Source organism: Vespa crabro, chromosome 5 (assembly GCF_910589235.1).
Source record: "Vespa crabro chromosome 5, iyVesCrab1.2, whole genome shotgun sequence".
In the NCBI taxonomy this organism is placed as follows: domain Eukaryota; kingdom Metazoa; phylum Arthropoda; class Insecta; order Hymenoptera; family Vespidae; genus Vespa; species Vespa crabro.
In genome coordinates this window covers 5,837,412-5,864,304 of record NC_060959.1, presented here as the reverse complement: position 1 = coordinate 5,864,304, position 26,893 = coordinate 5,837,412, and the positions used below count along the sequence as shown (strand labels likewise).

At 31.3% G+C, this 26,893-nt stretch overlaps 3 protein-coding genes across 16 annotated transcripts; all 3 read left to right on the top strand.

The window, feature by feature from the left end:
- The first annotated feature begins 306 nt into the window (after positions 1–306).
- LOC124424100 (myb-like protein I) lies at positions 307–7,903 on the top strand. Of its 9 annotated transcripts, none has more exons than XM_046962658.1 (17): positions 308–808; positions 900–1,027; positions 1,121–1,222; positions 1,334–1,458; positions 1,629–1,812; positions 1,930–2,033; positions 2,216–2,332; positions 2,447–2,562; positions 2,658–2,700; positions 2,807–2,959; positions 3,025–3,358; positions 3,437–4,453; positions 4,828–4,985; positions 5,055–5,190; positions 5,270–5,476; positions 7,517–7,615; positions 7,766–7,903. In XM_046962658.1, exons 2-16 carry the CDS (start codon positions 908–910, stop codon positions 7,526–7,528), a joined length of 2,928 nt encoding a protein of 975 aa, XP_046818614.1. In that variant the 5' UTR covers positions 308–808; positions 900–907; the 3' UTR covers positions 7,529–7,615; positions 7,766–7,903. The 9 variants fall into 9 exon arrangements, with proteins under 9 accessions (XP_046818616.1, XP_046818614.1, XP_046818609.1 ...); XM_046962653.1 differs by lacking the exon at positions 7,766–7,903 and adding an exon at positions 6,654–7,034 and having other exon boundaries at positions 5,270–6,153; XM_046962654.1 differs by lacking the exons at positions 7,517–7,615; positions 7,766–7,903 and adding an exon at positions 6,654–7,459 and having other exon boundaries at positions 308–575; positions 665–808; positions 5,270–6,153.
- Positions 7,576–8,999, top strand: LOC124424339 (UPF0764 protein C16orf89 homolog). Its single transcript, XM_046963248.1, has 5 exons — positions 7,576–7,615; positions 8,078–8,379; positions 8,466–8,601; positions 8,675–8,777; positions 8,867–8,999. The coding sequence occupies exons 1-5, from the start codon at positions 7,576–7,578 to the stop codon at positions 8,997–8,999; spliced, it is 714 nt and encodes a 237-aa protein (XP_046819204.1).
- Positions 9,000–9,226: 227 nt separating this feature from the next.
- On the top strand, positions 9,227–18,195 carry LOC124424098 (transmembrane protein 94). Of its 6 annotated transcripts, none has more exons than XM_046962648.1 (24): positions 9,227–9,691; positions 9,963–10,097; positions 10,181–10,317; positions 10,405–10,598; positions 10,666–11,136; positions 11,256–11,417; positions 11,660–11,763; positions 11,846–11,934; positions 12,003–12,240; positions 12,390–12,483; positions 12,571–12,788; positions 12,881–13,116; positions 13,191–13,315; positions 13,387–13,535; positions 14,080–14,214; positions 14,648–14,791; positions 15,121–15,265; positions 15,330–15,538; positions 15,621–15,795; positions 16,098–16,343; positions 16,539–16,656; positions 16,751–16,844; positions 16,926–17,087; positions 17,163–18,195. In XM_046962648.1, exons 1-24 carry the CDS (start codon positions 9,525–9,527, stop codon positions 17,233–17,235), a joined length of 4,020 nt encoding a protein of 1,339 aa, XP_046818604.1. In that variant the 5' UTR covers positions 9,227–9,524; the 3' UTR covers positions 17,236–18,195. The 6 variants fall into 6 exon arrangements, with proteins under 6 accessions (XP_046818604.1, XP_046818603.1, XP_046818602.1 ...); XM_046962647.1 differs by having other exon boundaries at positions 9,228–9,691; positions 13,191–13,282; positions 16,416–16,656; XM_046962646.1 differs by having other exon boundaries at positions 9,228–9,691; positions 14,651–14,791; positions 16,416–16,656.
- The last annotated feature ends 8,698 nt before the right edge of the window (positions 18,196–26,893 follow it).

Here is a 26,893-nt window from a genome sequence, read left to right as displayed (position 1 = left end):
CAAAATTGTTCTGATATTTGTTCTGATATCTGATAAAATTGTTCTAATATTTCAGTTGAATTACGTATAGTTTGAGATACAAGATTGATAAATCACGTGATATGAATTGGCGGTTTAATATTCGATCTACCAATAAAATGCGTAATGACCTGTAAGAATAAGAAAGAAAAATTAAAGAAAAAAATTAAAAATATATATTAATGATTTTCAAATATCTAGCTGATTACACTTAAACGATTTTCAAAAATATCAAGAAAAAAAAATTCGAATAATTATTAATGTTATAGTAGATTTAAAAATACCGCTTTCCGCCATGTTTGAAATGTTGCTTCTAGGCAAGTTGAGTACAATTTATTAATAAGAATAAAAAATATCTTGTCTTATTTCGGTCAAACACTGATCGTTCATATTTTTTATGTTGGCGTATTTAATACTGTGTTGGTTGTTGAAAGTAAAATTGAATTTACCGAAGAATTAAAATACAGAAATGATAAATCTGTGGTATTATTGTTTGCATTTGAAGTTAGATCGGTATATAATGGCATGAACGTATTTTGTTTTTATGAAAAAGAAATGTACTGGTCCTTTTTATGGTATATTGTCAATACGAGAATACAATTTTTTTTCTTGAAGTTAATTTATCTTAAATATTTATTATTTGAAGAAATTATGAAATAAAGAATCAAAAATATATGATGATTCATTTTATATAAAGGAAAATGAAATTTGTGGTTTTGTAAAAACATGGAATATAAATATACTTTGGAAGATAGCTTCTGTAACATATGAGTATAATTGGAAAAACTTTGTAAGTAAATTATTCTTCGTATAACTATATTACCTTAATCTATTTAATATATACATGGCGAATATTTATACATAAAAATCCATTTTTTCAGAAGAAATAATGTCTGCAGAAAACCATAATTTAAAAGTTTGTTGTTTCTGTGGTCTTACAGAAGACAATGAGTTAGAGTTTGGTAAATTTCATGAATATCATGGTATTGTTACACATTATTACTGTTTGGTAAATGCTTAAATACAAATGAATTTTATTTTTAACTATACTCTATTTGTGTTAACATTGATAGAAACTATATAAATATTTGTTATCTTCTAGTTATTATCTTCTAATATGGAACAGAAAGGTAATGATAACGAAGGTATTTTAGGATTTTTAGTAGAAGATATACAAAAGGAATTGCGCAGAGGAAAAAGATTGGTAAGACAACAATTAAGATATCTAGTTCATTGTAATCTGTGTTATTTTATATTATTCTCTTTTTCATAACGATTATAAATTTATATTTACATTTTGGATTTATATTTTAAGATATGCTCTTATTGTAAGAAAAATGGTGCTACGTTAGGATGTTGCAATACAAGGTGTAAACGCATATTTCATTTTCCTTGTGGCTTAAGAGCTGGAACTCTTCATCAATTTTTTGGTGAATTTAGGTAATTATCAATAGTTAAGGGTGTTTAAAAAAGTTTTAATCTTTTGTCTTAGTTTAATAAATTCATATATTTTTAGATTAGTAATTAGGATATTCATTGTATTTGTTATTGATTATTTGATAATGATTGTATTATTATAAAATAGAAATAAAATCATATCAAAATTTTAGATCATATTGTATAAACCATAGACCAAAACAAAAAATTGATGAAAAAAAAAGAAAAGTAATTAAAGAAAATACTGATATATTGTGTTGTATTTGTTATGATAATGTTAATCCTAAGAATTTTATTGGGACATTATGGGCACCTTGTTGTAAAAAGGATGCTTGGTTTCATAGAAAATGTGTTCAGGTAAATTAATTATTTATTAACTCGTACTTATTTAATATACAACAATAATTAATATTTAATTATTAAAAATATCAATAAATAAATATATTTTGTATTAATAACTTGTTTCTTTTATAGCAATTAGCAATGAATGCTGGTTATTTCTTTAAATGTCCACTATGTAATAATAAAAAAGAATTTCAAAAAGCAATGCTAGAATATGGTATTTTTATTCCAAGTCAGTAAGTAAAATTATGAATGAAGTAATATATCTATAAGCATATATAGGAAGATTACTATTCCTATGTAATATTTAATTTATAGCAAATATTTATTTATCCAAAATTTATATAATATAATATAATATTTTATTATGTTTTCCTACTAAACACACAGCAATATTATATGCTCCTTTATTTTATAGGGATGCATCTTGGGAACTTGAACCAAATGCATTTCAAGAACTTTTATATAGACATGACCGCTGTGATGCTGTGACATGTTTATGTCCAAAAGGCAGAAACTATACAAGCATGAATGCGTGAGTAGTAAATTTAGCTTAGTAATAGAATTATATTTCAGTAAGACAACAATATTATTGCTTGTACTTTGTATATAATATTATATACTAGAATAATATATGTTATTTTACTAGAAAATGGGAATTAGCTTTATGTAGAACATGTGGTTCCCAAGGAATTCATATGGCATGTGGCCAATTAAAATGGGCCAATCCTGTTTGGAGCTGTGATGAATGTATATCCATATTAGGTGGTATAATTATTTTTATTATTGATTTCATTTTTTACAAATTCTTATGAAAAATTCATTAGAACATATTAATTTATTCCTACTTTACTTTACAGATAAAGTAAAGCAGTCAACGAAGAATGTAACAGAAACAATAAAGTATGTATGTTTTTTATAGTCATTATCAGATTTAAAGGATTTATGATAATGTTATCTGCTTTGTCTTTTAACGTAATTTATGATTTTTATAACATATTTTTTTCAGTATTACCTATCGTAACATAGACACAGATACCAGTGATTCAGAAATTTCTGTGGGTGGTACACAAGATAAAGATGACCTTCCTATGTTGCCATACTCACATGCATGTCCTGCACCTCGATCTTTTAAACTAACATCAAATGAAATTTCAACAAAGTATGTGTGTGCGTATAACCTTACAGATTTCTAATGATAACACACTTTTTCTTTATGTATTGCAGTACTACATGTGAAAATAACTGTAGCAGTTCTAGTCAAAACGTGTCTGCAACATCATCAGTCAATTTTAAAATAATTAAATCTAAAGATAAAAATATGTCACAAACAGATCAAGAAAACAGTGTATTACAAAAAGATCAAGAAAAAAGTATGGTAAAAACTGACGAAAAAAAAAGTGTATTAGAAATAGATCAAGAAAAAAGTATATTAGAAACAGTTCAAGAAAAAAATGTGTTACAAACAAAACAAAACAAAAACTTGCAAAGTATGCAACCATCGATTTCGAATAGAAAGGTTGATGTGATCTTGATCGATAGCGATGAAGATGACATTGAAGTGAGTAATTTAATCAATTAATTTACTAGTATTATTAAATTATAGGAGATTAATGAACAATGTATTCATATTGTATAGGTCATTAATACTTCAAAAAGGTCAAACATTGGAGATCAAACTTTGAAGAAGATGGCCCTTACTACCTGTGATACAAGAACTAAAATAAACAATTTGGATCAATCTATAGATATTTCATGTATTTCATCAGAGATGGCTGGAAAGATAAATAATAAAATTGAAGAGGAAAAAAAAATTTCAGATAATTTAAAAACAATAGAAAAATATGAAATTATAGATAATATAAAAAATAATACATTTTCAGAAAATGAAAATCGTAAGAACTCTAATAATTCATCTATTATGAACATTAAAATTACTAATGTAACATCTTTATCACCCGAAGTTTTTGCAAATGTACCTGATATGAAAAGTTCAGGTAATCATAAATCATTAGAATTATATACTAGTCCTTCAATGAACTTCAGTAATTCCGAAGATATTCAAACTAAAAATACAAGATTATCATCTTCGGAATGTCAATGCAATGATACAGGAATAACCTCAAAGAGAAAGCATGAAACAAATATATGTGTAATTGGAACTCACACAAATGGAATAAAGACTGTGGTGATAGATAAATCTAAAAAAGTAAAAGTAAATGATTTAGAAGAAAATATGAAAGCTTCATCTAGTGCTATTTCCTATAATGGAGCTAAACTGCAAAATGATAATCCAATTAATGTAGCATCATCGGAAAAAAGTGTGAAAAATAGAAGTATCTATATAAATCAACAAATTTTTACATCAAATAATTATAGAAAGAATAAAATTTTTCACACAAGCAGTAATAAAAATATATTTCCTTCAATGCTGCAATTAACAAATCATAATACAGCAGAAAGCCAAATTAACAATACTTCATCATTGATTTCTGATCAATCTACTAGTGAAGATGTAATTGTTACTCATGTTCGGAATAGTAATACATACCAATCATTGAACACAGAAAAAAATTTTACTAACAGAAAAATGATGCCATCTCAAAATTCTGATAGTTTAGGAATTAAAAATGGAATACAATCCATTTTCAGACAGGTGAGTATTTAATGTAATACATTTTTATTATATCATTTTATAACAATCATATAATCATAAAAAGTTGAAAATAATAAGTAAAATTATAAATAATATTTATAAATATTATTTATACTGTTTTATATTCATATGTTTACCCGCACTAAATAAATTATTGCTGTCTTAGCTGCAATTTTGTGCTTTATAAATTTGTAATTAAATTGTAAATGTAAATATTATATTTTATTTATGTAATATAATTATATTTGATAAATGTTAACGATTGATTAACATAATGAAAAATATAATAAGAAATACTATGGTGCGGGGAGTAAATTTTGTCAAATTGATTTCCCCGTACCTCCTCTCCAGTGTATGTCTTGGGATTCTAACAGTGCGACGGGAATGCAGGGACCAGTTTTGCTAGTGAATCAACAGACAACCATGCCGGAACAAAAAATGATCGAGTTAATCCAAAAGGAGCATCAGTTAAAAGAAAATGGACAAACCTACTACAGTGTACCGATTCAAGAGGAAATGTCTCTGATGAACAGTGAGTTATAAAATGCATCATTCATAAATACGGAATTTATTATTAAAGTGACAATTATTGTTTTTATAGTTTCCAATCCAATGGATGCAGTGTGTTCTCCGAAATTGCAAGTAACCCTAACGCCTGTGATAGACCTAGACTGATACCAGAATCAGTACAATTACAAGATCTTAAATTTAAAGTTCGTGATTCTAATAATGTACAGGTATGTAATAACTACTAAAATGTAAGATATATTTCTATAAAAATTCTTGCAATAACTATTTATTTTTTATTTGCATTAGATGATCTTATATGATACGTTTTCTGTAAACATTAAAATGAACACTGCCACAAAAAATCATGTAAAAGATTCTTCCACGTCGGTAGGAGTATCAAACATGGAAAATTCATTATTGAAATTGGATGACGAATCAACAGATGCTACTTGCAGCCGCACTTCAAATCTTCATTTAATTAGCGATAAAGATAAGCGTACTTCCGATACAATTGTAAGTAAAAACGTTATTAAGCAACGTGATAATGTGAAAGAAAATTTTAATCCTATTACACAAACATTTTTTGCCAATATCAAATAATTTCAGTATAGTAAACGTATTCGACGATAAATGTCAATCGATGACAAGATAAAATCGCATGGAAAATGATATTTTGGTATTTAATTTTTCCTCTACGCGAAATTGACATATACAGCGTATTTTGCGATATACATAAAAATGCAACGAGATGATGACTCCAAAGGTGAAACTTACTTCCCTTTGGAATATTACTATCAATGGTGATTTGAGAGGATGTGTTTATAATAAGTGGTATAATTAAAAAGGGAATGATTTAATTTCTGATATTGACTTCAAATTGAATATTATACATGCGAATATTCATATACATCCATACACCAAGATATTGATAGTAATTTAATTGTAATAACAATATACGTTATGTATTTACGAAGTTCTCTAATAGCGATCATATTGTTGTTTATTGTGGACATTCCAATTATTACAATATTATAAAACTAGGCATTAGACCTGCCCAATACTAATGACTTATTTAGTATATTTAAGGAATATCCTAAAAGACGTATTGATAAAAATATACGCAATATGATAAATCTCGTGTTTGGCCTAGTATTCTTCATATAAAACTATAAGGAAGATTATGAATAAAGGTATGTATAAAAATAAAGAAGAATGCTGAGTCTGAGTTAATATTATATTTAATTAAGATGCAAAATCTTAAAAAAGAATTAGAACAAATTTATTTTCTAAGTATATATTGTAGTAGCTTTTGTCGTAAATAAAAGATAAAAACGTCATAATACAAAAGAGAAAAAGAATTATATCATTATCGAACTTTTGATGCATTATAAAAGAATAAATAGAATATATATTTAAATAAAAAGTACAAATTTTTTGCTAAGTTGATTTTACATCATTGTTAAAATATATATATATAAACCTAGATATTTATAAATTAAAAATTTTCAAATATGCTAACCATCAGGAGTTAAGTGAAATTATATTTTGCTTATTGATATTTTATATATATATATATATATATATATATATATATATATATATATATAAATATATATATAAAATATCTAACTTTTTCTATTTTGTAATTTTACGAAATTTATCTTCTCTACGAATTCGTATTTGTTCTCAGACACAACGTTTCTTCCGAACTCGTAGGTGTTGATAAAATCAATGGTAATCCCTCGTGAAGAGTCTGGATTTAAAGTGAAAGATTTCTCGAATAAGACACGTCGGGTTCATGAAGAAAAAGGTGTAATCGTTAGTATTGCTGCGGCTGCGTCTCGAGGATGAACTTACTTGCGATAAATAACGTTAAGTTTAGGCTGTATGTACATTGACGACAAACGTTGGGGAGACTATAAGGCCAGAATTGCGAATGATCCTCTTCTCAGTCGTGGATGTTCCCCGATGGAGTGGAGTGTTCAAAGAATTAAGTGCTTTCTATTGATCTTCGCTATCCTGGGATACTTCATAGTCAGAGCCAAAGGAGACCTTGACTATACCGATTTTGGTATTGTTACAACTCATTAAATTAATTGATACTACAGTTAAACAAAATTATATGATATCGCAAAAAATAATAGTAAAACAAAAGTAGAAATTGTTTCTTTCATTTTATGTAAAATTATAATTTTAGTTTCATTGTAAGATATGCCCACTATGTTACGCGTATATACATACATATATATTTGATAAAATGATATAGTAACTAAATTATGATCATTTTAATTATTATTGAAATATTGAAAAATATCCTGTCTTCCTCTCGATAAATTTATATATAATTATGTTTATTGCAGAAGATAGTATTGATATTTAGTTAATTATACAAATTAATAATCGGCAAGTCATATTTTAAAAAATATAAAATTTTATATTTTATTTATGTATTTATGAAATACACGAATAAACTGTACAATTATGGGCATATATTAATGTTGTCATATTATTGATCTGTTATTATATTGCTTATAAATGGACAATTTCTTTCAGATATCAAATTGAATGCTCTTTTTAAAGTTATCAAATACATACATAAACGACCGCAACAGATGACGATTGGTACTATTTATGCGATTACTTTAACAGAAGGTGAGAGTATTACAATATATGTATACAAAAAAGCAACTTATATCAATTGCCAATAATATGTTGTAAATAATATATAATTTATATCAATAATGTATGTAAAAATATTTCACATACAAAAAAATATATATGTATATATATTCTTCGGAACAGTCTTTCTACTAAAAACACTTTTGCATGAAAATACTTGTTATCTTGACAAAACGTATCTCTATGATCTGAGAAAATTATTGGAATTTTCTTATTCAACGCAAAAACTTTTAACAAATGCAATTATTCCGATAAATGAAGAAATGAAAATGTGTAAGTATTCAACTACTTTATGTTTATTTTGTAATTTATATATAAATATATATTGCATGTTAATTTATATAATATATAAATTATTATATAATATTAATTTATATAATATTAAGTTATATAATATATAATATATAACAATATTATGAAAATATTGATTATTAGTAAAGAAAGTATTGAACGATCCAAAATTTTGGATACGAGAAATATCTTGGAAAAATCAAACTTTGGGTGCGGCGCTACCTCATCCATCTCAAGGATTATCGTATGCGAATGGAGAAGATTTAATAATGAAAGGAAGACCTAAAGAATTCGAAAGTGATTATTGTCTTGTCGGAATTGTTAAACAAAAATTTTATAACGAATGTTCAATACCTTACAAATGCATACAAATAATAATGAATAAAGATAATCCAAAAGGATATCCTCTTACGCATAGATTACTTATTATACAAACTTTAAGAGCAGTAAGTTTACAAGTAAACAGTTGTTTAAATATTTCATTGAAGAAAAATATATGGTAACGTTATATAAATGTAAATGAATATTGTAGATGGGATGTAAGGAAAATCGAATGGTACCATTTTTAAAATTGTTACCTATTTATTGTTCTCGTATTCTTCAAGATATGATTGACATTGAAGCGATTGGATTTCCTTATAATACGCGAGATCTGTTAATGGAACAAGGTAAAGAATTATGATGTTTATTTATAACTGAGTCATTTCTAAAATTGATCCTTGTATGTCATTTGAATTATAGTTGTTTTATGTGGATCAGAAGGATATTTGGAATTCATGGATAAACATTATGAGAATTTAATTTTAAGCTGGTCTCATCCTAGTGGTTGTTACAGCGCATTTGGGTATGCGAGTATATATGTGTATCTCTTGGTTTTTTATTTATTTGTTAACATACAATAAATATTTTTGAATTTTTTAAATTCTTTAACAGTTATGGAGAATTTATACCGAAAAGTAATATGAATACCGATTTTGGATGTGATAGCCATGCTACAGGTCTTGCAGCTGCAAGTTTAGCATTATTTATTCGCAAAGATGTAGAAACTGCGTTTCAACGAATATAGATTAAATTTTTATTTTTATGCACGCATATACATAAATACATACATATATGGTTAATTAAAAACAACGAATGATTCAATAAAAATATTATGAAAATAAATTATTATTTTTACGTGTCCATTGTACTGATTTATTGTTTTTATTATAAGATAATTTGAAATATTCCCTTTCGCATACACTTTAAAAATTTAAATTATTTGCGATTATTTTTAGCTCGTGGGTAAGGAACGTCGAACCAATCACGTGCTTCATACTAATAATCGATTCATCGACTGATTAGTTATTGGCTATGAATCGATATAATCAAGTCACATGACTTGCAACCAATAAGCATGATCTAATATCAAGCTTCTCTTTTGCCGCTATTACCTTTGGAGAAGGTTATTGTTTTTACAATACTCCCACGCTTTTATCCCTACCATGAACTGAACGTGGTAGTTGTCGATCGTTGCCTATTGTTGCTCGTTACAGTTGCGGTGAAAAAAATGTCTTATGCATACGGCTTATTTCATTTTATAATTTAAAATATGGACAGTGAACGGATAAGGAAGCTCTCGGAAAAAACAAATGAAAATATAGAAGATAGAAAATATAAGACAGATCTTGGATTGTCTACAACTGCGGCATTGAGTATTTTACAGAGTGATATTAAATGCGTTTTACAAGATTACGAAGATGAATGCAGAAGAAACAAGTAATCGAATATTAAACGTTACTCTTTTACTGATTAATAATGTTCGATTGCATGTTATTTACTTAGGGCTAACTACAGTCCAGTTTGGTCAAGTGTCACTATTAAAACCTCAAACTAATCAAAGATAGAAAAGGCTGACACAATGCTGATCAAAAGGATTTGTTAAGATTTTAAAATATCGGCAATTTTTCTTTGAAAGTTCTATTTTGACTGCTTGTTTATGTTATGATTATATGTTATATAATTTGACATATAACATATGTATGTTTAGAAGATACAAAGCTTGGCTGAAGGATGCATTACATCATCGTAGTCAATATACAACCCTTTGTTGGACATCAGCAATTGCATTGTTAATCAATGGGCTCACACTTATTATTATATATCTGTCTACAGGTGAAACATGGTACGAGATATAAAATATAGAATACGTTTTATATTATAGATTATCTATTATAAATGTTGAAATATACAAATGTTCTATTATAGGTATTCAACACTGCCATACGAAGGATTAATCATTTGCTGCTTAACAATTTTAAATTTTATTCTAGTTGTATCAGATAACAAACTACGTCATAATGAGATTCCTAGTAGAATTTACGTTCTTTTAAAACAACTTGAGAGTATGTCAATTTTAGAACAATTAATTATTATATATTTTATATATGTTAGTAAAATTAGAGAATTAATTTTATATTGTTATATTTTAGATGCACAAGCTAGATGTAAATGGAATATTGAAAATTATCCACATTTATGTACACCTTTATCACCATGTTTAACTTTACAATGGACATATCGCGATGGCCAAATAGTTAATTTACCTTGGGCATTATTAGTTGTTGGAGATATAATTGTGATGAAACCTGGTCAACAGTCCCCTGGCTATTGTATTCCATATAATGTGAGTTTTTCATGACAACCTTTTTTCCTAAAATTAATAATTTATGTACAATACTTCTTATTTCTAGGATCCTGATGCATCAGCTTTGCATACACAAGAAGTTTATAGTCCACCAGTCCATAGTGTAAATGAAATATTTTCTACACCGCAAGCAAGGCTACCTTTGAAAAATAAGTTATACAAATTACAAGAAACTCCATATTTGACAAATCTTAGAATGGCTTTAGATCAGGCTCTTGATAGGCCTGTTACGTATCATAATCGCAAACGTTTCCTTGTGATGGTCTGTTATATAGAACAATTGGCCTATCCACTTATTTTAACTGTCATTGTGGCCATTAATTTGTTTCGTTACTTATATCTGTCAGAACTCTTTGGTATAGGAAGCTGGATTGAAATGTTTCTACTACAACCAGTAGCAGTGACTCTTCCATTATTACCAATAATTTTTCCCACTTGCTGGGTTTTTCTAAACTGTTTAGGAATGGCACGTTTCAAAGCACTATGCAAGCTTTATCAGTCTTCAAAAAAACTTCAGGTTAGAATTTTGTTATTATAATATATACTGTAATTATATAGTATATAAAGTATATAACGATCTTACGATTTGTTCATATTATTAAAAGATTATTATAATCATGCAGATAATACATGTAGTTTGTAGATCCTTTTGAAGATGCAGATATTTCAACTCCAAGTCATCCTGAAATAATTTATAATTGGTTTGAATTGAAGGAACACTTTTTAAATATTCTTTGTGGGAAAGAGCATATGATGTCAAGATCTGCAAACATTCTTCATGTTTTGGGTTCTGTCACAGTATGTGGAATTATATATGTTAGATGTTAACACATCCATGGACACAACGTGAATAGATATTTTATGCACAGAAAAAATCATAATATTTTGTAAAATATGAAATATACAGGTCAGTTGTATACTCACAGTATATTTATATAATATATTATTCAATAAGCACAAGTATTTTGAATATCCACGAATGTGTTAACATCATAATATATGAAGATACCAAAAAGTCTGATACAAGCTATGTATTTTAGGCATTATGTTGTGTAGATAAGAAAGGCATTCTTTCTTGGCCTAATCCAACTGCAGAAAAGGTTTTCTTCCTACATAATTCTAATACTTTATCAGCAGCTTCAAGGTTAATAATAAATACATCTGAATAATATATACAAATAACATAAAAAAAGCATGGGATTTATTATATAATTATCTTCCATTAGCACTGGCAGTTTAGGGAAAACAACAGAATCTATGCCCAATGAGGAGAATACAAAAGAAATTTCCAATAGAACGTGTTATGTACAACATGGTAATATTTTTGAATAATAAAAAAGTAAAAATCGATTATAATAAATTTTTTTTTTCCTTTTTTTGTAGAGATATCTCATTCCACAGCAGAAGTATTGGATCTTACACATGACCATGCCCTACCATTTCGTTTGCAATTTGACGATCATTCTTGGAGACAACATTTAAATTCACTGAAACCTCTAGGCTTAGCAATTCTTTTGAACACATGTAATATGGAAACTCAAGAGCATTATACTCAATTTTGTTGTCATGTTACTTGTGAAGCTGTCTATAACGAAAATCTTGTGCCGGTTACAAATAGACGGTATATTTTATAGTTATATTAGTTGTAGTATATAATGTATAATATATTTTATAATTATATTTATAGTAATGATATATATATTTATAGTTATATTATAATTTGCTAACTCAAGAAGAATTGCATTAGAATCTTTTTTCTTGTATTATTAGATGTCTATGCGAATTGGCAAAGCAAATTGGTTTTCGAGATCAAGCACAAAAAATATTTCAATTAGAAAGGCAATTATCTACATTCAGACATGTGGTATGTATATACATTACAAAACAGCACATTGTATATGTTTTATTCTTGAACTTTTAATAAATATGATTGACTGATCTCAATTTATAGCAAGCAGACAAAGTTAAAAGAGATATTAAATTTGCACGTTCTCTGAGTATTGCAACAAAGTTGAAATTTCCATTTCCACATATGGTTGCTGTGGTAGTAAAAGAACGTAGTGGCGGTAGTCTACAATTGTTAACACAAGGTACTGCAGATATAATTCTAGATTCGTGCATTGAATTTTGGGATGGTCACGATCTTTGTCCTCTTTCTGCGTCTGATAGGTATATTTCTCATGATTAATCTTAATACAATAAGTTTATAATACAGTTACAACAATTTTATCTATATAAATATATTAATTATATATTTTTAGGAAAAAAGTACAAGATTTTTATCAAAGAACAAGTTTAACATCATACTGTACTGCATTTGCTTATAGACCATTAACTAAAGGTGTTAATAAGAGAATGTCAGAAATATATATAGAACTTCCTGCAGACAGTAAACATTTATATACTCCACATAGAAGTCCAACTCCTTTACCATGGGATTTTAGAAATGTTCTTGACCCTAAAATAAAGGGAATGCTTGGACAATTTCATTCTACAGGTAAAATTTGCATTTAATCTATTTTATATAATTTATTATGTTTAAATGTATATTTATATATATTTTTATTACAGATTCCTTATTATGTAATGAAAATAATGATGATGATGTAAATGATGTTGAAAGTTGTTTTGAACTTCAATGTAATCAAGTATTTATAGGAATGGTAACTATGCAGTATCAAGCTCAGACTGACATGGTAAAATATTGTTTTTTTAACGAAATTATATCCATAAATTTATTTATGTTTATCTATCATGTACTTACCAGGTTCAGTTGATTGAACAGTTAGAAAGAGCCTGCATAAGATTCGTTCATTTCAGTAAAGAAAATGAATTACGTTCTCGTGTATTCTCGGAAAAAATGGGACTTGAGAGTGGATGGAATTGTCACATATCATTGCTCACAGAGAGGACTAGGTAAACAATCATAACCTTATATATTTATTATTTGCAAATTTTTGGCTTCTTTTTTTTTTTTTAAATGGGAAAAAGATCTAGTAAACAATTTACAAAAGAAGTTTGAGGCATGTTCTTGTTTCGTGTATCTTATAAATACACACACATATATATATATACATACATATATATATATATATATATATATATACATATAAACACTTATTTTTTATGTTTTTATTATTAACATTATTCGTTAATTTTTTTTTGTGAAATTTAACAATGATTGGTTACAGTTGAATGTCATCTCTCTCAAGTGGTTTTTTATTAAAAAAAAAATTATTTAATTTATAAATTATGGGCTTCTTTCATATAATCAAAGTGCAATAACATTCAGGTATTTTCATAAAATTGACGATTCTGTACCTCGAAATATATCTAATAAATAAATTCATAATCATGCACATATCCCATAATAGCAATAACTACATGTTTTTTGTTATTTTATTATTTGACATTTATTAAATGCATAACTAAGCAAACGTAACTAACACATCGATACCAGGTCAGAGAGTCCAGTGGGTTGTTGGGTGAGCCAGGCAGCAGCCATGTCCTCACCCACTCCCTCAACGCAATCCCATCAGCATAAATACTCTTGCATGGATGAGGCCAGCCACTTGCTTAATCGTATATCTCCTCGGTATGTTACACGTTATTTTTTTTATCATAAATACACTATCAATCATAAAGACTTTTTAAGATTTAATCTTATCATTTTTTTCTGACTCATGGTAAGCTTAGAAAATGTCATTTCATCGTTTCATCATTATTAGTATACTTAATAAATAATATTAGAATAATGAAAATATTTATTTATTATATTAATACAGTATTTCGTTCTTATTCGGTTTAGAATTAAATTTAAAATTTTCTTTTTTTTTATTTTTTATTTTAAACACAAACAAATAAAACTGTTATAATATATTGTATGAAATAGATTATGTTCTATAATTCTGCAATGTAGCTGCTTTAGTGTGCTTGCAATATGAAATTATTTATCAGCATAAAAAATATAAAACAACATAATTGAATTATAATAATAACAAATTAATCGAATCTATATTTTGTTATAGTAGTAACTTGGACAGCAGTCGAGCGATGAGTATGTCTGCACCAAGTGCTATAAATACCGATATGTCTACCGTGAGGTTTGAAGACGAACCCGCTGAATGGAACTATACCGGACCAATTCAAGCCAAAAGCACCATGAGCCATAGGTTTACATTAGTTTAAAATTCTAATTTAAAATTTGCCATTCTTTCTTTTTATGAATTATCGTAATTCGAATATCATAATCTTTATGATTTACTTTGTTTTAAGATTTTAATTAACATTTGATCGAGAAACAGAAATATTTTTTTCCCCCAATTTTGTTTCATCTTTATAAAACAGTTTTACTTAGGTTCATTCACAACTCTTGCACTTATAACAAGTTATGTGCATGATTTATGAGTATGTTCTTTATTGCCATTTATAAATATTTTGCAGATTAATTATCAAGTTCATTTCTAAATGACGAAGTAATTTTTCAATAATCATGATACAGGGAACATGACACTGTAAGAAGCGAAAACAGTGTGCTCATGCACAGTGTTGATTTAGGATCTGGTCAGGAGGCTTGGCGATCTTTAAGTTGCCTTACTGATAGCACAGAGCAAAGTGCGCCCGTTCATTTTGATTTATCTAATCGAGTAAGTTAAAATTTATAATTAAAATGTAAATTTTATCAATGATGAATCATATATTTTTCCGTAGGCTAAATTACCGCGAGGTATCGATAAAATACGACCTCATATAGAATTAATAGATAATGTACCTTTGTTAGTATCTTTATTTACCGATTGCAATACTACTGTAACGCGAGAAATGTTGCATATTATGCAAGATTATGGCGAAGTCGTATGCGTTCTTGGATCATCTGCTAATGCTGAAAATATGTCTATTTTTATGCAAGCCGATGCTGCGTAAGTCATATTTTCAAGCGATAATGCATTTGAAATTTTAATTTGTAATTGTAGATTAAAAACTTTATCTTCATTATACTAGAGTTGCAGTAGAACCGTTATACCCACAAGTGTGTCAAAAAATACCAGTATTGGCACAAACTAGGCCTGATCAAGGGCCATCTCCTGTTGATTTAAGCAGAGCTTTAAATTCTATCGCTTGTTCATTGAGCGTAAAGCGCGAAGATCCAATTACTATTTTTCATCTTATCATGGAGGTGATTAGAACCTTTTCATTGTATTTTTATTTGTATTTCTAATAATAATAATAATAATAATAATAATAATAATAATAATAATAATAATAATAATAATCATAATAATAATAATAATAATAATAATAATCATAATAATAATAATAATAATCATAATGATAATAATAATAATAATAATAATAATAATAATAATAATAATAATAATAATAATCATAATAATAATAATAATATTAATAATAATCATAATAATAATAATAATATTAATAATAATAATAATAATTAATAATTGCATTTTCTCTCCTTAGGCACGTCATTATATGAAATGTTTATGGAATTGTGTACAATTTTGGTTGTGCTGTACAGTTACTCTTTCATTTGCGCAAGCAATATCTGCTATTTTGTTATTACCGCCTTTATTGTCTGTATATCAAATTGTATGGTTGAGCTGTTTGATTATACCCGTTTTATCAATATCCATGATAGCTACTCCTATGGATTCTACTATAATGCAAAGAGCAACAGGAAAGAATCAATGCATAATAAACGGACAGGTAATATGTTCGTATTTTAATTTCATTTCATTTTACGTTTTTCTTAATAAAATGAATTTTCTTTATTCACAGGTTGCAATTTTTGTATTGTGGTGTTATGGTAGTAAATTCTTGCCTACTATTGTAACGGTAGTTTTATCACAGTATATTTCTTTTTTGGTTTTATGTCCGATGTATGTTACAACCGACTCTAAGTGTGTTTATATATATCCTGATTTACACGGGAAAGATATTTGGGGTGGTTGGGGTTCTAAGCCAAATGTTATGTTGGCGATACAGCATTTTGCTTTAGCAATATTAGTTTTACATTATGGTATATATCACAATATATATATATATATTTTTTATGTATTCAATATGGTGGTAGTATATTAAACTATATTTTAATTATTTCTCTTTTTTTTTAGTAACAATATCAATAGGATTTGTACATAGAGAATATTCCATTTGGAAAAAAAGATCTACGAATAATTATTTGTGGTTTTTTAGCGCATTTATAATGTAAGTATTACTATATTTCTTTTTTTTTTTTGCGAAATTTTGAAGAACTACGATTATGACAAAGATTTGTGATATATTTAGAATCTGTGCACAAGCAGCATTCTCAGGGCATGTGTTCTGCCAATTTATAAGAGAGGAGGGACCACAAATAGAAAATTTTTCTCTACATCTACCATTGTCGTACTTAATTTCTTTACCATTGGTTTTTGCAATTAATGAACTTGTTAAATGGCAAGAAATAAAGTGAGTAAATAACATCTATTTATTTCAAATTACACATTACTGTAATTACAATTATATTTAATATTGTGTCCTCAGACTAAATGTTAGATATCAAAAGAGGGCCCGTTTGGAATTTGGTACAAAACTTGGAATGAATTCACCGTTTTAAAGACTAATATTTTTCTAGATAGCAATATGGGTACAAATATATAGTTTAATATAAAATAATTGCGTGCGATAGAATTTGATTGTACATACGCATAATTTTGAAAGCTATAAATTACGTATTCGTCATATCGGATAGATAATTTGTTTTTTGTAAGTGTGAAAAGTTTTTTGTAATAAAGTTCTAAATTGCTTACTTAGAATTACAAATTTTTTCGCGCGTAATCAAATTGGAGAAACTAACAATATCGTATGTTTATGTGGGGTGCTTATTTAGTTATAAGACACATCTTTTCATAAAATATAAGTGCAACTTACATACTTTCTTCAGTATTGCGACTATTTTGCTGCACAATGACGCTGAGATTACACAATATAAAAATATTGGACAGTATGTATCTCCCATTGCAACTTTTTATTCTCCGACATAGAGATTTTTATTTTTTTCTTTTATTATTTTTCTTTTTTTTTAAATTTTCATGTTACGATTTTTTTGAATGTATTTACAAAAGTCCTTCAAGAAAATTTTTGGTTAATTCGATATGATTTATCAATCTATATTTCATGAGAAATGAAATCTAAAACAATCTATTTAAACATCCTCACGGTAATGTCATTACGAGTTTTCAATATTAATATACATGCTGTTATGATAAAAATTGTTTCGAAATAAAACGTGTGATAAGAGTGGAGCAAACGAAGAAAATATTAATACGTTTTGAGAAGCGATAGTGCAAATCATGCCCAGGAGAAATTATTATATGTTGCGATCTCACGTTTTGCCAACTATCAAATATCTACAATGATATTTAACATGTTAACGAGTAATCTTATTTGAAATCTATAAATATGACTGACTGTAAGTTATATTCAAATTGAATACAGATCTTTTGTAAATAAATATTCATTTTTCGAAAAGACGATTGTCGTTCTTGTTGAAAAGACGACGGTAATTGTTGATAAATCCATATTTCTAATCAATTTCCTCCATTTCTATATCTCCAATTTTTATTTCTATTTCTATTAAATCTCTCTCTCTCTCTCTCTCTTTCTCTCTCTTTCTCTCTCTTTCTCTCTCTTTCTCTTTCATCCGGTGATTTCAAAGAATATTTCACTTTGTCTTATAAACTATTATCCCATATTGTTATCGATTTAAAAGTATATACGTAAAGTCACGCGAGAATTCGAACAGCCGCAAGCGGTAAAAACGTACACGTTTTTAAAATAATAGTATGAATAGAATAAAGAGTGATTTGCTCGGAAATTCATGTTCGAACATTCGACCAGCGGAGATTCGAAGTCGGTATTATACATACATATATACATACATACATACATACATATATGATTAAACGAGTGTGTCAAGTTGCAAAGGAATAAAGCCGTGCGTGCATCTCCGTCACCTTGCATTCGGTACGGCCGAAGTATGTGCAGGCTGTGCTGACTGCACGAATTGCACGAGTTGCACGCGATGTGCTCGCGATTAAGGTGTGTCCATGCGTGTTCACCTAACGTACATGTATCTAAGTACCAAAATATCCATAACTTTTATGACGTCTAAATAATTCCTAAAACGATTCTTTTCTGTTCGAATTAATTTCTTTTTTTCTTTTCCTCTTTTTCTTCTTCTTTCGTTTCTTTTCTTTTTTTTTGTATAACAATGATAACAGATATCGTTGCGTCATTTAAAAATTATTGAAACTGATTATAAAAATGTGCTTTTTCATTTTGTCGATTCGTAACTCTTTCGACTACAAGTTTTGCGATTAGAGCTTGAGGTTGCGACAGAAATCACAGGGTGGCTGATAACGGAGTTCAAAAAACTATGCATCAGACAAGTCTCACGAAGCGATAAGGGCCGGTACATGTTGACTTAGGAGTCTACGCTCTGTCGGCGTGGACTTTGCGTTCGGAGCTGACAATGAGTCAAGTTGAGTCAGGTATCGCGCTGTTGTTTCGCCTTGTCGGGCGACTGGGTAAGAGTAACAAGGAAACAACCTGTTGCACGATAACTCGTGTTTTGCTTTGCCTTCAATGGAATTTTGAGGAACGGCCCTTGCACGAACGAATCATTTACTGTATCATTGTATCTATATACTATAGTTTATTTTTTTCATTGTTATTTTTTTATTGTTAATTTTAAAAGAAAGAATTAAGTACTGTATTTATTTTTTTAATTACTGTATCCATTTACTTTTTTATTTTTTCTGTTTTTTTTCTTTTTTTTTTTTAGAGCGGAGAGCAAGACACGTGTCGCCTGAAATCAAATCGATCGAGAAAATGTCTTTCTTTTCTTTTTTTTTTCGCTCTTTTTAATATTCTACGACCCGGATTGTACATAATGTAAAATCGCATAAACGTCCGATCGCAAAGTCAACATTTGTTCGACATACTCGAAGTATTTCGAAATGTATATATGCACGCGGGCTTGGTTTAGCTGATGCAACTGCGTGTTCTAAATTATACCGAGAAAATAGTGTGAACAAGAAGAGATTCAACCTTACCTTTCCGAATCTTGGCACGAATCGACAAATTTTTTTTTTAGGGTTTCGAGCGAGCTCGAAAGTAGGAATGATAACGTTAAATAAATAACTAAATTACCTATTGACCGTACTCGCGATGCTCGGAAAGATGAAATAATCCGTTAAAATCGTATGAAAGAAATATCCTCGTCCTCGTTTCAGGCACAATTCTTGTGCGAACTATTTTCAAACGATACCTTCCCCTCGACTCTTCACGAATTCGTATGGAGAAGGACGTTCTATTTAGAAAGATACACTTTCTTGATCGTTTGAAAAACATTATTCTAACCGAATATACGTGCATGTTTTATTCACACTTTTGCAATAAACGCGTCGTACGCACTTATTCATTTGCAACACGTTAATATATTTATACACTTATACGTATCACACGTTTTTATCGATTTCTAAGATCGCGTTCGCGAAAATTAAAAAAGAAATTATATAAGCAAATAATTTTCGACGATTGATATCAAGTACATTAATATTAAGAAAATATAATAAAATTGAAGAGAATGCTCTCTATTAGATCGGAAGCTATATAATTTTTATTATATGTTATAAGATATCGCAAAATAGAATTTTCCGCGAAAGATCGTCGTATTTGACCATTTTAATGATCCTAATGATTAAAAAGGGCATATTATATTATATATATATACATATATATATATATATAGCAATAAAAAAAAAAAAAAATAGAAGAAAGATCCTATTAAAATTTAAATATAAGAAAATATTTCTATGATTAAAAACACGATACTTGGTGTAAAGTTCGGCACGACTATCGGAAAACTATCATCACCGTACGCGAAACTATTTGTAAGGGTAATAGGAAAACGCGGCGCTTGTCTATGTCGGGCGCTAGTTGCCTGCGTAGTACTCGGTGGTGGGGAGCATGGCGTGCCTTCTTAAAGCTTCGCGGTTTTTTCAAAAGCAGCCTGCGACCCCCACCCTGTGCTGCGCTTTTCGTCTTCTCCAATCCCGCTCGACGCGTCCTGCACTTCCCCCACGCTTCTACCGCGCTCTTTTTCTCTCTCTCTCTCTCTCTCTCTCTCTCTCTTTCTCTCCCTCTTTCTCTCTATCTATCTTTCCGTCTGCTTTTACCACGACTGCATTCCCCTCTCGTTGCACCGTCGAAGAAGGAAGAGCGCGTGCAACGGTACTCGCTTGTTCGCGAAAGAACATCGGATATATTCTTGCTCGCGTGAATTGCACATATGTACAACATATATACATACATACATACATACATATATATATATATATATACATGTATATATATATATATGTATATACTTTTCTATTTCCATCCTTTATCTTTTTTACTAAAGGAAGAGTTAATATCTCTCTAAACTCTTTCGTGCTTTCGATTCTCGACCTCGATTCTAACTAATCTCGTCGAAATCTTTGCATCGATTTAAATACTATTTAAATATGATATTTCATATTATATGTAGAATGAAATACATCGTTTATTTTTTCTCCATCTCCTCCTTCTCCTCCTCCTCCTCCTCTTCCTCATCATCTTTCTTCTTCTTCTTTTTTTCTCTCTTTTTTATTTTTATTTTGACTGATCGAAGGTAGATCGTTGACCCGATCGACTTGGGAATTAACATATGTCGTTCAATTGCAGTCTCATAAATTGCAGTTTACGTATCGTAAGGCGTTTCTCGGAACACGGACGCGATGTCCGTTTCTTTCTTCACCCAATATATATATATATATATATATATATATATATATATATATATACATATATATATATGTATATATATGTATATCACATACATACATACATACATATATACATAGATTGTTACGATAAAAAAAATAATGATCGGTGAAAGAGTATCGGGGAAAATAGAAAACGTAATATGGAAATGCTATGTGGTGGGGAATCGACCGAAGAAAAGAGGATTACTACTTCGAAGATGAGAAAATAGAATTGCTACTTCGAAGATGAGGAAAGAGAATTGTTACTTCAAAGATTAGGATAGTTGAGTCTAAAACAAGGATATAAAAGTATAGCAAATTGAATTTTCATCGATGCGAAAGAAAAAGAAAAAGAAAAAGAAAAAGAAAAAAAACAGAAGAAGAAAGAAGAAGATAATGATGATGATGATGATGATGATGATGACGAATGGCGATAAAGATGAAGAAGAAGAAAAAGATGATGATGATGATGATGATGATGATGATGATGATGATGATGAAGATAATGATGAAGATGAAGAGAGATGAAAAAGAAAGGTGGGAGAAGGGAAAGCGCGGTGGTATCGAAGCGAGCAGAAATATTCCGGAGATACGCCCTTTTGCAAAGGAGAGGACTATCTGGCCGGCGCAACTGCATCGGCTAACCTCACTTTCGCGTTGCTAGACTCAATTCATGCCAAGGCTGACCGGGTGCGTTGCCCTCTATTGCCCCTATGCTGCCGTCACTGCGCTGCGCTGCGCTCCAGCCCCCGCCGCCACCCCGCCCTCTTCCCCTCGCTTACCCCCTTCTCAACACCGCACGCTGCACGCAGCCACGAGGCAAACTGCAATTGCGTTAGACCTTAACCGTCTGCACGAACCGCGTGTGCCCGATTCCACTTTGCTTTTTTGCTCCTACCCTCCCTTCCTCTCTACTCCTCTCCACTCCTCTCCACTCCACTCCTTTCCTTTCCTTTCCTTTCCTTTCCTTTCCTCCTCCTCTTCCACCTCTTCTTCTTCTTCTTCTTCTTCCTCCTCCTCCTCCTCCTCCTCCTCCTCCTCCTCCTCTTCCTCTTCTCCTCCTTCGACCTCGTGCGGCCGTATGCGCGGGCTCTACGTTCTCTCCACGATTTTCGACGGTTTAGATTTCGTCGTTTGCCACGTCGACATTTTTCTTTGCATTCTTTTACAATATATCGGTTTTCTATATGCGATTTGATTCGCAATGACCTATCGCGTTACGACCCAATCGGAGAATTTCGCAATGGTCTCGGCTCATACTACACACACACACACACATAGACATATATATATATATATATATATATATATATATATATATATATATATATAAGATATTACATACATTCGATTGACATTTTTAAATTCGTACAATTCGCGAAAAAAAGAAGTAAACTACTACTACCACTACTACGAGCGATTGAAATAACTCTGGAAAGTGGTACAACCAGCACCATCGTTATTTTTAACTTCGTTTCACTGTTGCACGAAAGAGCTCATCCGTTCCAGAGACGAATCTGCCTTTTTGCGCATTATTAGTTTGACGAAAGGAACGATTGGTGGAGACAGACAGACAGATAGACAGATAGATAGATAAATAAATGGATAGATAGATAGATAGGTAAGTAGATTGATAGATTGTTATTATTCACGAAGTTTTGTTTCCTCTTTTCTAATCTCGATAGAAAATCGAATAGATGAAAAAATGGAAAAATTTCAAAACGAAAAGATTAGTTCCGTACGGCCTAAACACGGGCACGTTGTTTGCCCGAAAGTTCCCAAGAGTAATGAGAGCTTTTATCGTACAAATGCTTTAATAAAATGACAACATGAGTAATGACGTTTCTAGCAATCAACCGTCTTATATACGTCTTCTTCTTTTTCTTCTTTTGCCTCTTTATTTCTTTCTTCCTTTTTTCTTTCTTTCTTTTTTTCTTTCTTTCTTTCTTCTCTCTGGTGGCCTACTTTTCGATCGATAGTTATGGCAGATCAAGAGGGGAAGAAGGGCGTCTAGAAAGTGAATAATTAGATGGAGCTCGTCGATCCGATCGTAGTTCTTTCATTTGCATAGGCGACGGGATGGATGCCGTCGTCGAAACGGTTTATTTATAACCTTCATCCGGTATCTGACGCTTCGCGATTACTGCTCTGCTGTTTCTCCTTTACCCTTCCCCCGCGCCTCCCTATTCTCTTCTCGTCGATAGGATCGACGTAACACTCGTGGCAACGATAAAAACGAGAGTATCGGACTCTCCCGTCCTAATTTCTAATTTACGCTTCAAATTATATATGCATGTATGCATACAATATTATCTTTATGTATGCACTACCAGATTATCTTCTTGTCAGAAGTCATAGTGACTTTCGAAAATTTCGTTGCAAAGCATCGTTGCCCGCTGGCAACATTGGACGCGCTGTACCAATGCAATAAAGTCGAACTGGCGGGCATGCGATATTAGAAAGTTCGGGGCAGTAACCTCGATCTTTTGCCGGTTTCTTCGTCGATTTTCGTCGATGCATGGAAGACCGTAGTGCTGCGGGCTACTGCGCGAACTCACTTGTTCGCTACAGTCGTGAAAGGCAAATTAGCCGTTTTGCATCGAGAATTCTCGTTCCTCTTAATTTGAATTTGAAGGCCACAACGCCAGAGAGCGAGAGATAAATAACGTTATCACGATTGTTTCTCTTGAGCGATTCATACTCGACCCGAGAAAGTACTACGTATACGATTGTATGCATTTTGTATTCTCGCATGTGGGTACCTGTTGCTGCATCTCTCCGAATCGTCCCAATCAACGTTCTCTTGTTACGTTACTACCGTTACGACTGGTGATTGCCTTTACTCGTATATTTCGAGCGTACTTTCTTTTGGAGGTGAAATTAAAGAACGACGCGATATACCACGAAACTTTAATCGGAATTTGTGCCATCAATGGAATTCGTAGAGCTCGATTTGATTCTATGGATTATGTGGAAGATCGCCGAAGAGTATTTTTCAAAGCGAGATGTAAACTCGTATCATGTATAATTCAATAAGTTGAAAAGAGAGAGAGAGAGGGAGAGAGAGAGAGAGAGAGAGAAAGAGAGAGAGAGAACGGTGATATATGTATAACAATTTTCGTAAGAGATACAAATATTTAAATACAAGCGTATCCTTGAAAGTTGATGCTCGTGTTAATAAGTAAGATTATTTTCTTCGAAATCTTTGAACCGTGCCTTTTGTCAAAGGAATTCGAAGGAAATATTTTTTTATCCTTTCGTCATCACCAAAAAGTAAAACTCCCTCTCTCTCTCTCTCTCTCTCTCTCTCTTTCATCGTTCGCGAGATCGATTGATTTGGAATGGATCGACTAATATGCATTATCTCTTATTGAAAACTTATTGCAACGGCAAGATAGCGCGAGTCGTTGCGTGGCATTTGATTTATGATCGAAAGATCTCCTTCGTAATTCCTATAAGGCCTGTTCTCTCTTTCTCTTTCTCTCTCCTTTCTCCCTCCCTCTCTCTTTTCTTACATCAGCTCGCATTGCATTTGCGATCGCACCAACCCCCTCGGCACCTTTCGCGAGATGCCTTCCCTTCGAAGACGGTAGATTTTTCTTAGTATCGCGCCGGAGCAACGGTATTCGCATTCGGGTATCACGCGTTTCTTCTCTCTTGTAGATATACATATATACCTTACTCCGATGCACGTTACACGTCTCTCCTTCGAGTTTCTCGATTCGTCTGTCCATTCTACGAGTTCGTACATACGTCTGCACCTCTGCCATTCGCGTGTTCGTTGTCCGTGCATGCGCGCGCGCGAGAGCTCACTCGTTCGTTCGCGGTTTCGTTCGTCCGTTCGTGGGGTAGTTGACCTAAGAGTAAGGGTCGATGCACTCAGTTGGGCCCGCTTTCATCCCCTCCACTTTCTACTTCATCTGGTCAGCCCCGCGGACCTAACCTCACTTCTTCTTCTTCTTCTTCGTCTTCTTTTCCTCCTCCTTCTCCTCCTCCTTCTTCTTCTTCTTCTTCTTCTTCTCCTCCTCCTCCTTCACCTCCTCCTCTTTTTCCTCCTTCGTTTCTACCTTCCCCTCTCCTCTTCTTTCTATCTCTCTTCTTCTCTATCTCCCTTTCTCCTTTTCTCTCTTCGCCCCTCCTCTTCTTTCTTTCTCGGCCTACTCAACCCCCGAATGTAGCTGGTTCCGAAAGAAATTATAGTTATTTACCGGCGGCCCCTTCGGATAGTCGGCTATTTCGCGGTAGTTGTTCTCTCTCTTGTAGGCATAACTCGACTTGGGAACCGAGAGACAACTTCTTTGCTCACCACTAAAGAAGGGATAAGAATCGCGACGCGAGGAAGGGCCGATCGGAGCGAGAGGAAGATGAATAAAGAGACATCGAAGGGAAAAGAGGAGTGGACTCCGTGGTGAGGGGTGGGCTCTTATAAAGGACTAACATCGAGGACCATCTCCGATTCTACGGAGAATGAAATTTCTCTTTATTTTTCTTCTTATTTTTCTTCTTCTTCTTCTACTTCTTCTACTTCTTCTACTTCTATCTTCTACCTTTTACTTCTTCTCGTATTCGATGAAAAAAAAAATTTCCAACGCGATAGATATCGTAGTGTCGCCGTTCCTATCTACTTGGCACGATCTCGAGGAATCTCGTTCTTTGTAAACTCCTCTTGACATTATCTAAAGACTTTTTAAGTCTCGTAGATGCATCGGCTGATGTTTTTTAATCTCATTCGAAGATCTAGAAATGTTGTGCAATTGTAGAAGAATAAAAGAAAAAATATACATAGGTAGATATTCTAGATAGATATATGCATGTATATTCGGTCCTATGTATGTATATATATATGCACGAGAGAGAGAGAGAGAGAGAGAGAGAGAGAGAGAGAGAGGGAGGAAGGAGAGAGAGAGCAAAAAGATTAAGTAAGCGATCGAGCCGAGAGATTCTCCTCTCCTTCTGTTTCCGCTAGTAAAAGAAAAGAATAAGGTAGGTGAGGCAAGGTATGGTAAGGAAGGTTGGGAGGTGGTGTAAGCGGTCGAAGAAATCGCAGTCTTTTCGGTAGGATTCACGAAGCATGCATGACGGAAATGCAACTCTGCGGTCGTGCCGCGATGGCACGAAACGTGACGAAAGAGAAAAAGGATCTTTCGAACACGGAGGGGAGTAGTAGAAGAAGAAGAAGACGAAGATAAAGAAGAAGAAGAAGAAGAAGAAGAAGAAGATAAAGAAGAAGAAGAAGAAGAAGAAGATAAAGAAGAAGAAAGAGAAGGCAAAGAAGAAGAGGTAGTAGTAGTAGTAAGGGAGAAAAAGAATGAGGAGACAGAAACGGGGGGAACGTAGAAGAGAAAAGGGGGACGAAAGAAATCTGGCTGTGTAGGAAAGAGGACCGAGGGCTATCGGAGGGGAGACGCGAGAGAGTTGGGTCGA

Coding starts and splice junctions, on each gene's coding strand:
- LOC124424100 (XM_046962653.1), top strand. CDS start 908: ATGTCTGCAGAAAACCATAATTTAAAAGTTTGTTGTTTCTGTGGTCTT. Junction 3,359..3,436: donor GCGATGAAGATGACATTGAA/GTGAGTAATTTA, acceptor CATATTGTATAG/GTCATTAATACTTCAAAAAG. Junction 4,454..4,827: donor TACAATCCATTTTCAGACAG/GTGAGTATTTAA, acceptor GGATTCTAACAG/TGCGACGGGAATGCAGGGAC.
- LOC124424339 (XM_046963248.1), top strand. CDS start 7,576: ATGACGATTGGTACTATTTATGCGATTACTTTAACAGAAG. Junction 7,616..8,077: donor TGCGATTACTTTAACAGAAG/GTGAGAGTATTA, acceptor ATTGATTATTAG/TAAAGAAAGTATTGAACGAT. Junction 8,778..8,866: donor GGTTGTTACAGCGCATTTGG/GTATGCGAGTAT, acceptor ATTCTTTAACAG/TTATGGAGAATTTATACCGA.
- LOC124424098 (XM_046962645.1), top strand. CDS start 9,525: ATGGACAGTGAACGGATAAGGAAGCTCTCGGAAAAAACAAATGAAAAT. Junction 11,418..11,659: donor ATGTTTTGGGTTCTGTCACA/GTATGTGGAATT, acceptor TATGTATTTTAG/GCATTATGTTGTGTAGATAA. Junction 15,539..15,620: donor TTTATGCAAGCCGATGCTGC/GTAAGTCATATT, acceptor TCATTATACTAG/AGTTGCAGTAGAACCGTTAT.